Consider the following 14131-nt stretch of genomic DNA (forward strand, 5'->3'; position numbering starts at 1 on the left):
TATTGCATTAGAAGGAGACTGTGGGGTTTTAGTGGGGCAATCACCCTTCATGTGTCTAATTTCTCCACACTTAAAGCATCTCCCTTCACTCATATAGGTTCTCAATTGTGCGGGCAAGAAATATTTCCCTCTCTTGGGGTGATTAGGTTTTGCTTTTGCATCTGAGGCGGTTCTTTTCTTCTTTTGAGAAGAAGTAGAAGTGGGCTGATTGTTGAGAGTTTTATGGTTAGCATGATAAGTGCTTTGTTCCAGCTTCTTGGGAGTACCTTTTCGGTGTATAGCGTCAGCTATGCGAGCTGATTCCATAAGTATTTGTAAATTGCTTCGTGGATAAAGCTTCATAGTCCTCTGCAAGCCCTTATGCAACCCAGTGTTACAGACTTGGTCACCCCAAGTCGGGAATCTGGCACGACACACGAGATAATCACTTAAAAATACTTCACACTTTAATCACAATTCAATTTGAGTTGACATGGCTCGGCGTAGTTCCATGCCTAGAGGTATTGGCTCCAAAATCTGGCGCCCCTTTCGGTATTTGTTTTTTTATATTAGTGCTTGAGCCAAGTACAACACTCGAGGGGACCTTTGTTCTTAGACTCTGCGTCCAGATGCTCTGAAATTGGTTGGCTCTGTAAAAGTGCTTTCTTTTTTAGTAAAACGTATGGTCATCGGAGTCCGAACTCTCAGAAGAGGATGAATCCTCATCTAAACTGTCTAAAAAGTGTTGAGAACCGCTTTTCTTGGCCTTCTTCTTGATCTTTCTCAATATCTTGTTCTTTCGTCGTTTCTTGCCCTTTCTGTTCTCATCATTCGAGTCAAAAGAGGATGAGCTGTCCTAGCTATCAGAAGAAGATGAGGACGAACTGAACAATCCTTCGAAGTGTACATGTTTCTTCTGTTTTCTTGCATTCGCAAAAGAGGATTTTCGGCCCAAATAATCAAGGCAATCATTTCCCATGTTGCTTTTCTTCAATTGCTTCTTCTTTGCCCCCAAAAGTTGGTTGACTTGTCTTTCGATACTGTCCTCAAGTTCATCTTCAGTAAACATCCGTGGGATAGGAGGTTTCTTGAGGGCTGACTTTATTGGGGAAGCGATGGCTTTCTGCCAATGGGAATGCACCTCATCGATCGGGTTCCGGGTCAAGAATTTAGCATACTGGAATCCTTTGCAAATTGAAGCATCTGCTTTGCACAATTTCACCTTGTTGTTGACGTTGCATCGCATAGAATCCTTCTTGAAGGCAGTCCAATCTCGAGGCTTGTGTTTTTCCAGGATCAGAGTCAACCACCAACTACTGGCTATGCCTTTCAGGTACATACCGACATGGCGAAGCTTAGACCTTTCTGTAAAATCCCCTTCTGCAAATGCTACTTCAAACTGGCTGATGAAAGCTAAAGCTTTGTTATTATCCCGCCGTCCATTGTAGGAATCAAATTTTACATCCTTATCCCCTACCTTGAAGGACCTCTGCCTACGGTGCTTCTTCTTGTGATGCTCCTATCTTTAGACTCCCTGTTGATAGAGGGCCTCTCCTTTGACTACGCCTCCTGCGGCTGCGATCTTCAATGAACATGTTCTCTTGAGGGACTATGTCTTCCAAATCCTTCATGAAAGAGAACCGAGGAGAATCAAGAGGATTCTGTTCTTGAATCTTAAGATTAGACTGCTCATGACGTTCTTGAGCATTCTTCTAACTCTCATGCGTGCGGGAGGTTCCGACTAGAGGATCTTCCTGAGGTTCTTGCATTTTGGAGTTCTGGGGAATTTCTCTCGACTCCAATTGCACTTTCTCCTTCCCTTTTTCAAGGGTATGGAGAATCTTCTGAACTTCTGGATGGGAGAGAGCTTCTGCAACTCTGCAACGTGCTGCTGGAGGAGAGTGAACTCTATCTCACATCCTTCCATTTCTGCAGTCTGCCAAGAGGAGTCAATCTCTTAAGAAAGAGAGAGATGACCTTGCTATGATACCACTGTCACAAAAGACAGAAGCGTAAACTGACTTTTAAATGAAATTCATATACTCGAGAGAACTAAGAAGTGAGAGAAAAGCTTGACACATCATTGGGGACCAGAAGATGGGCTGGTCCCTCTCCCCCCCCCCCCCTAAAGAGAATATCTTTATTGCTAAGGGAGAATCTTCACAAGCACAGGAACGGGGCAAAGTTTGCCCCGTCCTTGATTCTTTCTTGTTCTTTTTTTGCTTCTGACGGATAGAGAGATAAAACTACTCTCTAATCGCTAAGAGAATTTTCCCCTCTTCTGTGAGATTTTGGAAGCTCTCTTAAATGAGAGTCTATCTTCCCCAAACCTCCACGAAAGCAAGGTGCACCGGAAGTGAATGTTGAACTTGCTCAAGATGAGTGCTTTGAATTGTGCTCAAGGGTTCCTTTTACTTACGGAAGGGAGAGCCTTTCGTTCCTTAATGAGAGAGTGCAAATGATCACAAACAAAGTGGGTAAACACTGTGAATGAAGGTGCTGAGACTGAGAGATAGAGAGAGAAGAATACGACACTAGAATGTTGTCAAACCCTCCTCCAAGGGTCCCACTCTCTATGGCGAGAGAGGTCTACTATTGATTGCACAAATCTCTACAATGGTCTAAATGCAATGGTCTTGCCGATGATATCGACGGCGATGATGAAGACGACGAGACAGCTGAAAACTGAAAATGCTAGGGGCTGAAATCTGCAAATCTTGTATCTGCTGAATTCTGACTCTATGTCGGTGACGACGGCGATGACGACGACGTGACGACGATGCGCTGAAAACGCAGATGCTGAAATCTGCGAATAGCGGGCATGTCACCACGAGTTGGTCGGGCTAATTGGCAGTGGAATCCGAGGAGTAAAAGGGTGTCTAGGCTCAGTTCAAAGTCATTTAGGCCACTCGCGACACTTATAAGTTGGTGGGTACTAGGGAATTAACTCAAAAGAGGCAAACTGGACAGATGGCGGCATCAGGCTGACTTGCCAAGTCTGCATGAAGAGGGGGCTGATTTCAACCCATAAGTGTGTGCTACAGTGTGTGTGAGTAGTGGCTGCAGGTGATCACAGCTTTAATGGAAAGCTTGCCTTTTCCCTTGCTCTATGTAGCGCGATGACTGGTTCTCGCGCATCTCTCTCTCCCCTTTGCACATATGGTAATGCCCCACTAGTTGGGCTTCTCAGATAACCATGTACAGTTCTGGGGGTTTTATGCGCGTTTGCCATGGCAAGAGCCTTCTGTACAGGAACCGGATTAGCTAACTGCTAATCCCCTTCAAGTACGCACAGTTCCATCGCGAAGGAATGCGAAAACGGAGAGTTTTCTCGTGTGAAAACTCGTCCGATTTACAGGGGAACTGTCCCATTGCGTGCGGGAGCACCTGAGACACGAGTAGGCGTGCTCGCTCCGCTCGAAACGGTCCAAAACAGAGAATTACAGCCTGCTGTGTTTTTCTGCAGCTTTAGGGTTTCGCACCTAAACTGCAGGGAATTGCCACGGGAGCCTCGGAAAGGCCTTGTGATGCGTGTACAGGGCAGCAGGCACCGAACAGTGGCAAAAGAGTAAATTACAGCACGCTGAAATTGACGTACAGCTTACTGGAAAGCTTCCATACCGCAAGGGAAAGTGTCCTTGACGTGTACTTTTGACCTACAGGGATATTTGTGCCGATATGTTGGCGAAATTGGGTCAAAAACCTGCAATTACAGCCATGGACAGGTTTGGACAGCTTGGTGAGGGTTAGGTGCAAGAGTTGGGATCGCTTATTTGTCAGGGGAGTCTCGGGAAAGCATTGGGTGCTTGTACATGCCATTTTGAAGAGATTTCCCGCAAGGAATCTCGTCTAATTCAAGGGGCAAGTGACCCTACAGGTGCGAGAGCTCGAGGGCTACCCAGAAAAGTGATTTGCACATAGATCGGAGCGCAAAACAGAGAATTCAGCGAGCTGAAATTTCTCGCCAAGTTTTTCAAAGAGCTCTAAAGTGCGTGGAAAGTCTATGTTTGCTTGGGATTTTGTTCGTGGAGACTTCTACTGTGGTTATGTTGCCGAAATTGGTTGGACTAGAGGAATTTAAGTCCGATAAAAGTGGGACATCTTGTGGATGTTTACAAGTTTTTCTCAAGTATAATAAAAATAAAGAAATACCGAAAGGGGCGCTAGTCTTTGGGGCCAACAGGGTGTCGTTGTCTGCTCGGTAGCGCTCTAGCTGCCAGGCCGTGGTTTGTCTTGAAGTGTTGACTTCCAGTCACAGGCTTATTCGTGAAGTTCCTTTGTGTCGTAAAGTTAAAGTAAAGAATTTCGGGTGAAAGCCAACGCCTATCACCCCACGGGCCGGTTTCACTTGGGTTGATCTGCAGTTGCTGAAAATGCTAGACTGATCTTGATGGCTGAAAAATGCTAAGTCCTCCTGCCGGTCTTGCTTAGAAGGTGCACTGCCAGAACTTGGTTCCTTGCTGCCTCTTTTGCCAGAAAGTGCTAGCGCTAGGTTTCTTAAATAGTCCCTTGCAAAATTGCCCTACCCAGTTTCCCAACGAAGTCACTTATTAATAATAAGTGAAAAATGGCTAAAATAGGAAAAATGGGTTTTGTGCACTGTAAAATGCTCCTTATGGGTACTGACTGTAATCTGATGATCATGCTGTGTGCAACCAGAGGAAATGCAACTACTCTTAAGTGTCTGGACATGCACGGTCTGCGAACAGACTCACAAAGGTGCCAGAACACTTCCTAAGCTAATTGAACCCTTGTCATGAAGTAGCATGTCCACATGCACATAGGGTTAGATGTGCACGTGACAAGAATTTTCCCCTCTTCTGTGAGATTTTGGAAGCTCTCTTAAATGAGAGTCTTATCTTCCACAAACCTCCACGAAAGCTCTCAAAGAAGAGAGTCTATTTTTTGCACACTCTTTCGCTAATTGGTCCCCTTCATACCTAATCATTCGTGCAATGAACATAAGAAAGAAACATGCAAAATGCACACACATACGCTTGCTGTAATTTTCTACACTTTCCTGTGCATGTTCCAATGCCGAAACGGAGGCCTTTTTCGCGATGGAATTACACCAAACTTTGTGTATGCGTAGGATCAGTAGAGAAGATTGAAATTCTATGAATGCTTTGGTACCCTATTTGAGACGATTAGGGGCTGAAAACAAAGAAACTACAGCCACTACGCTCTAGGAAGAGAGCGTCTGCTGTAACTTCTCGCGACAAAACTTCTCAAGAAGGTGGCTATGGCTGTGAGTGTCACAAAGTGATGACGTGGCGGACAACAGAAAGCCTAGCCAAAAATCCTAAAAATCTTGCAAACCCTAATTTTTGCCACAAACCCTAATTTCCGGAAATCGCGGAGGTCAAAAAAATAAAATAAATTTTTTTTGGGATATTTTTGAGTGACGCAAATCTCACCTTTTGGCCAGAAAAGCATAATTGCTTTTTGTTGCTCTCATTGAGAGAGAGAGAGAGAATTTGCTTTTGCTTTCAGAAGCTCTCTGTGAGAGAGGGAAAAGAGCTTTTGCTTTCAAGCTTTTGGGGCTCTGCTTTTGGGCATCCCTTGTAACCTTTAAATTAGTGGTGAGAGCCTCACTTCTCAGAGCATTTGGACGTAGATTCTGAGAGTGAATCCCGACCCACTCTCTTGTACTTTGAACTGATTAATATAAAAAGAAATACCGAAAGGGGCGCCAGTCTTGGGGGCAATATCTCTAGGCACGGAACTCCGTCGGGCCAGTGCAAATCTATTGTGATATGTGAATTGTTTGAAATGGTTATTTGGTGCTGTCGTGATTGATTCTTGACTTGGAGTGTCCAAGTCTGTTACAGTGGTATCAGAGCACGGCCGATTTCTCTTCTACGGGAAATCCGATCCCCGATTTTTTTTCCGCGGCACCTATGGCTTCAAGCAAGGATCAGTCGACTCCCTCTGCATCTGGAGATGCGGGTTGGGATCACAACGAAGATTCAGACAGAGTATGGCCCGCCTCAGCCTACTCAGGCGGAGCAAAGAGAGATGAAGCGTTGTCAATTGATCGGCGATGCAACACAGATGATGCTCAGTTCTGCAAAGGATGCGAAATTGGCAAAATATATAAACGAGACTTCTTTTCAGGAAGTGGATGCACAGTGGCAGAAAACCACTACACCACCCCCGAAATCTGCTTTCAAGAAACCTTCTGCTCACAAGAAATATTCAGAGAAGGAACTAGAAGAGGTGGTTGATGCACGGATTGCTCAGCTTTTTGACGCGCAAAAGAAAGCCAAAAAGCACGGCAAAAGCAAAAGAAAAGCACTGACTTCCCGGGATATTTGGGTCGTCAGTCGACTTTTGACAAGGCAAAGAAATGGAAGAAGCGTGTTCGATTTGAAGGAGTACCCAATTCTTCTTCTTCTTCTTCTTCTTCTTCATCTGACAGTTCTTCTAGCTCTTTAGATTCGAGCGAAGAAGACAGAAAAGGTAAAAAGCGAAGCAAGAAACAAAGCTTCTGAAAGGGCAAGAAAAAGGCAAAGAAGGCTACATCTCGCCCAGAGACTGACAATTCTACTGAGGACTCGTCTACAGACAGCTCAGATTCCGATGACGGAAACTTTTATGCGAACAAGAAGAATTTTTACAAAGCTAACCAATATGACTTTCTCGAAGTTAAAAGCAAGAAAGTCTGAGAGTTTAAGGAAGGTGGCCACTCGATCAAGTTTGATACTTTTTCAGGATACTCAGATGCTTCGAAGGCTTTGTCTTTTATACAACAGTTTGACATCGCTTTCGCGGGAGGACGCTATTTAGAGCACTCCAAGATTCGGAGAGCTGCCTCTTACTTTAAGGGGAATGCTCGTACTTGGTGGTCCACGCTTCTTTTAAATAAGACTGCATCAGTTAAATGGCTGAAATTTAAAAAGCTTTTTATTTCTTCTTGGTTGACGCAAGAATATGAACGAGATACACGAGCTGCTTGGAACCATCTTCGGATGACCAAGAAAGATACAATCAATGTTTATTGTGAAAGATTCTGGACCTGCCTCTTCATTCAAGAAGATCTCATTCAGAGAACAGATTGAGCGGTTCACCTTGGGTCTACCTACAGAGATCCGAGATCACTGCTTGGAACAGAAGTCAGCTTCTATTCAGGAGTTGATGAGTCATGCGAAGCGGGGCTTTGCCATTCACTCTGGTAGTCTGACCTACCCCACATATGAGGCCATGACACAACGAGCAGAACAGACTTCTGGGAATGAAAGTAGAAAGAAAAAGAGCAACCCAGAGAAAAAGGATGCACGACCCAAGCTTACTCCTGAGGAGAGAGCTCGCTTCATTAGAGAGGGGAAGTGCCTTGGATGCGGGGAACATGGACATATCTTCGCAAAGTGCGCCAAAAAGGCACAGAAAGAACAGAATGATAAGAACGACGACAGGCCTGAGAGTTCAAGAGCAGCTGAGGAACGTGGCAGATAGAAAAGCATAACTGGTACCACATGGCGTGGGACTTGCACCGAATCAAATGAATGAAAGTACAAACTTTGCCGCTTTTTGGGGCAAAGTGAAGGATCAGGAAGCTCTTTGAAGGAGCCAAGGCCAACTTCTTCTCACTTGGAATTGGCGGCTCGATTTGGAAATTACGCTCGACAAACTGGCGCCACAGGCGGAGGTAGTTCGATTGGCACCCGGATGGGATGTTGCCATTACACCCAGCATTGGCAAACTTCGTTTGTAATGGCAGGGGTGTTCAAGGCACGCGAGTGACGTTCTACTCAGGATCCCTTGGTACCACAAGAACTACACCGTGGTTGACTACCGGGCCGAGAAAGCGACTTTGATAAATGAAGGGCTTTGAGATTGTACTTGATGAACTTCAATTTCTTACTCATTCTTTTGAGAGAGAACTGAACGATGGATAAAGGTTGAATATGTTTTGACCTCATCAAAAGAACGCCAAGATTTTCCTCCACACTCATGCCGATTGCTTTTCAGAGGGCCTGAAGATCAAACCATTGATCTGATACCTGGAAGCACGCCACCGAACTGGCCACCTTACCGTGTGAGCCGAGTACAAAATGAAAAGCAGTGAAAGACCTCTTGGAAAAGGGTCTTGTCCAGCATAGTACTTCACCGTATTGCTCTCCATTGTTGTTGGATTTGAAGAAAGACGGATCTTGGAGAATGTGCATTGATTATAGAGCTCTCAACAAAATCACCATCAAGAACAGATTTCCACTTCCTAGGATCGATGATACACTCGACAGGTTACAGGGATCCTCGTGCTTTAGTAGGATTGATCTGAAGAGTGGATATCATCAGATCCGAATCGCGACGGGAGACGTCTACAAGACAGCCTTTCGGACTACTTTTGGATTATTTGAGTTTTTTTGGTGATGCCTTTTGGCTTAACCAATGCTCCTGTGACATTTAACCGGATGATGGACGGGATTTTTCGAGAGTACAGGCTATTTGTTGGCACTTTCTTTGATGATATCATTGTTTTCTCCAAGAATGAGGCAGAACACAGAGATCATCTGCTTCAGAGATACACTTTTTTTGGGATACTTTGTATCAGCATAGCAGGAGTGCAAATGGATCCGGCCAAGATAGACACTACCCGTGATTGGCCCGATTTGAAGAATGTCCATGAAGTTGAAAGCTTCTTGGGATTGTGTTCATACTACAGACGGTTCATTCGAAAGTTTGCAGAGGTTGCTTCCCCTTTGCATATTCTTGATACAGAAAGGAGTCCCTTTCTCGTGAGAATCCACAGAGGTGACTGCCTTTCAGACATTGAAAGAGAAATTGACTACAGGACCAGATTTGACTTTGCCGGACTTGCAAAAGTCATTTGAAGTATTTTGTGATGCTTATGGTCGTAGTCTGGGTGCGGTCTTGATGCAAGAAGGCCATGTCATTGCTTATGAGAGCCGATTGTTCTGTAGGCCGGAGATGACAACACAGATTTATGAGAAAGAGCTTTGGTGGCTATCCATGCTCTTACTCAGTGGCGGCATTACCTACTCAGAGCGGATTTTACTGTCTTTACAGACCATCAGAGTTTACGCTACTTCTTGTCACAGAAGCAGCTTTCGGAAAAGTAGATGCGGTGGGCGAACTTGTCACAGTTTCACCTCCAGATTGTCCATGAGCAGGGACAGAAGAATGTGGTGGCAGATGCTTTGTCTCGGAAGCCGTTGGATCTGGCTATTTCCGCGATACATCATAGTAGCTTCGAGGATATGGTCGATCAATATGCCACAGATACAGATTTTGCAGATATTTTCACATGGATACGGGATGGGGAGACAGTAGCTGGATACTCGCTTCGGAAAGGCTACTTGATGAAAAAGACTATGTTGTGCGTTACACAACCGTTGAGGGAAAAGGTTATGACTGAATGCCATTGTCCACCTTTTACGATTCACCGCGGCATTGCTACCACCATGAAGGGGGTAGAGAGATACTTCTTTGGGCCGAGACTCAAAAAGGATGTGGAAGAGTTTGTGCGCAGTTGCTTAGTATGCCAGAAGGTCAATTTTTACAGGTATAAGGCACAGGGATTGTTAAAGCCTTTACCCATACCCACCCGCCCATGGGAAAATATTGAAATGGATTTCATTTTGATCTCACGAGAACACAGAATGATCACGATGATTTTCCGATTACATGGCACGTCTGAGACGATTGTCTCCGACAGAGACCCCAGATTTATGAGTTTGTTTTGGAAGGCAATTTGGGAGAACATTGGCACGCGGTTGCAGTTCTCGTCATCGTTCCACTTGCAGACTGACGGACAATTTGAGATTGCCAATTCAGTGATTTTAGATTTATTGAAGTCTTGTATCTCGGATCAGAAGACTCAATGGAAAAAGAACTTATCTTTGGTGGAATTTGCCTACAATAACACGATACACTCTTCGACGGGGAAGATGCCATGTGAGATTGTTGAAAGTGTTGCGAAGGTTCCATCCTTCCTGAGCACGAAAGATTAGATATTTGAAGCGGATGAATATTCGCGAGATTTGGATACGGCTTTTGCCAAGGTTCGCGAGACTTTGCAGGAGTCTCAAGAACGATAGAAAAAGGCAGTGGATCGCCATCGTTGTGACTTGAAATTGAAGGAGGATGATTGGGTTCTCTTACGTTTTGAGAAGACACGCCTACGAAAGAAAAAGGGAAAGGAGAGGCTTTTTCCAAAGCTTAGCATGCGATACTACGCACCTTTCCAGATCACTGACAAGATAAATGATGTCTCCTTCCGATTGAAACTGCCAGATACTTGGAGGATTCACAATGCATTGCATGTGAGTCTCTTGAAACTTGTTAAGGGTGATGTGCCTGATGATGGGGAGCGTGATGAGCAACCCACAGTGGAAGAAAACGAGGAGACCCTTGTTCCTGAACAGATTTTGGCACATACGGATATGAAGAAAGGTAAAGTCTGAAGGCGGTTCTTGGTTAAGTTCAAGAACTTTCTTGCATTTGATGCGAAGTGGATGGAGGAGGAGGACCTAGCAGATACTCCTCGGATTGTGAAACTTTACCTCGATGTTTTGGTTTAGCATAGTCTACTCCAAACGGAACCCAGAAATTCAGCTTGGCCGAAGATCTGGTGCAATGGGATGCACAAGAGGGGAGTTACTCCACTCCTTTGTCAAACAGATGCTTTGATTTTGATACTAAAGTCACTGATGTCTCTTTGAGCTTCAAGGATACTGATAGCTGACAGTATTCTGCTGGATGACTTTACGAAATGGAATTCTTGATAATGATACTGATTTGTTTCTTCACTTCTTTTGAGTGCAGGAACTGATAGACGAAATGACTGCAGCATTTTGGTCTACTTGATCTCGAATAGACATGGTTGCAATAGGGGTTAGTCAATCGGACATCGATGAGGTCCCGATTGGACCTAGATATGATTGCTAGCTACATTGCCGATAAATCATGGTCTAAGATCCGAATGAATGTTGAATGTCCTGTGATGTCTGGTGATGTCCTGTGATGTCGTGTGATGTGCCTGTCGATTTGGTACATGTGCTAGATGTGTGTTCCTAGTACGTAGGTACTAACAGTCAGTGTCTGCTAAGACGGTTTATGGCTTTTGTCGGTTTTGCAGTAATCGCAGTTGATTACAATGCTTTCAAGAGGGGGGTATGTCACAAAGTGATGATGTGGCGGACAGCAGAAACCCTAATTTTTGCCAGAAATCCTAAAAATCCTGGAAACCCTAATTTCTGCCACAAACCCTAATTTTCGGAAATCGCGGAGGTCAAAAAAATAAAAATAAAAATAAATATTTTTTGGGATATTTTTGAGCGACGCAAATCTCAGCTTTTGGTCAGAAAAGCATAATTGCTTTTTGTTGCTCTCATTGAGAGAGAGAGAGAGAGAGAGAGAGAGAGAGAGAGAGAGAGAGAGAGAGAATTTGCTTTTGCTTTCAGAAGCTCTCTGTGAGAGAGGGAAAAGAGCTTTTGCTTTCAAGCTTTTGGGGCTTTGCTTTTGGGCATCCCTTGTAACCTTTAAATTAGTGGTGAGGGCCTCACTTCTCAGAGCATCTTGACGCAGAGTTTGAGAGTGAATCCCGACCCACTCTCTTGTACTTTGAACTGATTAATATAAAAAGAAATACTGAAAGGGGCGCCAGTCTTTGGGGCCAATATCTCTAGGCACGGAACTCTGCCGGGCCAGTGCAAATCTATTGTGATCTGTGAATTGTTTGAAGTGGTTATTTAGTGCTGTCGTGATTGATTCTTGACTTGGAGTGTCCAAGTCTGTTACAATGAGAGTCCTTGTTCTAGACAATGGGAGCTCAGAGCTACCACATATGCCACAAGGGGCTGCTCTCAAGCTCTAATGGAGAGCTCCGTCGCGTAGAGCATGCTCACAATAGGGGGGGGTAACAGCAATGTCAACCTCCCAAGCGGGAAAGGTGCTGCTCTTATATAGACAAGAGGAAGAGGGGGCGCTAGAAGATGAGGGAGGGTGAGAGAGAGAGCTTGCATGGGTAAGTGAGTGCGCCGCTTGGCACACTTACTTTAAAATTTTAAAACCCTTCAACTTTTAAGTTTTAAAAGTTCACAATTCACTTTAAAAAAATGTGCAACTAACTTACAAATGCTAACATTAATTCTACCCACGAGAACATTAAAGGTTTCTGATGCAATGCCGCACTGGCACTTCTCCTGCATTACGTGGATGGAGGTCTCTCTCTCTCTCTCTCTCTCTCTTCTCTTTGCATCAACAAGACTCTGCAAATAATCATTAAGGATCACTGTCTTTTATGTGAAAATTGTGAAAATCTATTTGCCATGTAGGCTAGTTCTATGTTATTCTTTGAAAATCAACAAAAAATGATTGCAGATATCTAATATTTAAAAAATTAGCAATATCACTTGCAGAATCTGTGAGTTCACTAAAAAACCAGCAAAAATATTGGTTCGAAATTCTGATCTTTATCAAGAATCAGCAGAACATATCTATCACCTGCAGACATGGTTATGGGAACAGAAGAGGGAAATATAACACTTTTGCAGCATAAAATGAAATTACAGATTCCATTTTGGTGCACATAGTCCATGGCATAGCCAAGCTGACTCTAATACAAAAAAGCAAATAAGAGGGAGGATCTCTCCGCTATCTTGACCGCCTATGGACATGTGCCGAACAAACCACCCTATCACCATCTTGCAGTACCCCTGGACGCGGACATATACCTTAACTGTTTAATGCATAAGATGCAAGCTGCAGAGGATTAAGAGTTTTTGTTTGTCTACATCTATATTACGGTTGATTAAAACTACATTCTCTAAACTGCACTATATTTTTAAATAGTTTCAATGGATTCCTTGTATCCTTGGAGCTTTTAACGCCAAGGATCTTACTTTTGTTATCAAGACAAACTTTGTTCCTTTGGATTTTGGCCAGTTTTGACTTTGATAACCAAATTTAGACCTTTGTAACAGGATTTGATTCGACGCTTCCACTTATATGCTGACCTCGATGGGCATACAGGCTGTGTAAATACAGTTCATTTCAATCCAAGTGGTGACATATTGGTTTCGGGTTCTGATGACAGAGATATTGTGTTTTGGAATTGGGCAGCAAAGTCCAAAATTCTGTCCTTCCCTTCTGGACATGAAGAGAATGTTTTTCAAGCTAGAATAATGCCATTTTCTGATGATCGTGTACTTATCAGCTGCGCTGCAGATGGCCAGGTACGTATTGTGTTTTGGTTGCATGAGATGAACCAATAACCGTTTGTTTCATTAAAGTGAAGCTTCTTGTCATTAAATTCAATACTGGTGCAGATTGTTAGCAAAAGCTTCTTATGCAGCTTCACTTCATTCCATCCCAAGAAGTTGGAGCCTGGTGGAATTTGTCCACATATTGTTGGTTGACAGTGCCGTGCAGCCTTTTAACGCCTTGATGTGGACTGAAAGTAGGGAATGAGTTGAATGTGGTCGCAGGGTTGTCTGCTTATGGAATTCAGTGTTTAGTAGTGGAAAATTTACTGTGGATGCTTGTTTAGTACTTCTCTAGCTGGGAATCCTGCCTGTTTGATCACATGCTCTCAAACAGGCATGAATGAGCTATGTGTGTCAAATCCTTATGTAATGATGGTAGCTATACCTGGCATGCCCTTTGAAAAGAGTGGTGTGTCTAATCAAAGATGACGTCCAGCTTACCACCAGGATGTTGTGCTCTCTTCATGAATCAAAGACTGCAGACTCCAAAATGTAGGTTGTGCATCATTAAGAGTCTCTCTTGTTGCTGCATTCATGGGATTCTAATATTTTGTGTGGCTAGTTTTGGCTCAGGCTGGTCATGCCTTGTTCAAGTCATGATAGTCAGTTATACATCATGATTTTAATCATGCACTATGTTTTCAGGCACGGGCTTTGAAGTTTCTTTAGGAAGTTGGCCTCCTGTGGTTGTCACTTTGGGATATGGTTGTATAATGCTATGCTAAGAGGGCTCCCGCATAGGCCCTCTATAGGGCCTTGCAATTGGGGGGCTCTTTATCCAGTTCATGGGCCCATTCAATACTTGTGGGTGCCCCGTACGTCCACTAGTAGCCGGTTAATAACAGACTCAAAAGTTTTCTGCAGTCGCTTCGCCTCTCACACAAGCAGCTCTCTCTCTCTCTCTCTCTCTCTCTCTCTCTCTC

The 14131-nt window shown here is 44.0% G+C and overlaps 1 protein-coding gene across 1 annotated transcript in view; it reads left to right on the forward strand.

Moving 5' to 3' along the window:
- Positions 1 to 14131, forward strand: part of LOC147447751 (uncharacterized) — a 67592-nt gene that overhangs the window by 13461 nt on the left and 40000 nt on the right. The window contains exon 2 of the mRNA XM_086523462.1: positions 12927 to 13178. Coding sequence (XP_086379588.1) covers positions 12927 to 13178 — 252 coding nt within the window. The remainder of the gene's footprint in view (positions 1 to 12926; positions 13179 to 14131) is intronic.

The sequence above is a fragment of the Adiantum capillus-veneris genome, chromosome 11, assembly GCF_014529385.1.
Source record: "Adiantum capillus-veneris isolate H3 chromosome 11, ASM1452938v2, whole genome shotgun sequence".
NCBI classification, from domain to species: Eukaryota; Viridiplantae; Streptophyta; class Polypodiopsida; order Polypodiales; family Pteridaceae; genus Adiantum; species Adiantum capillus-veneris.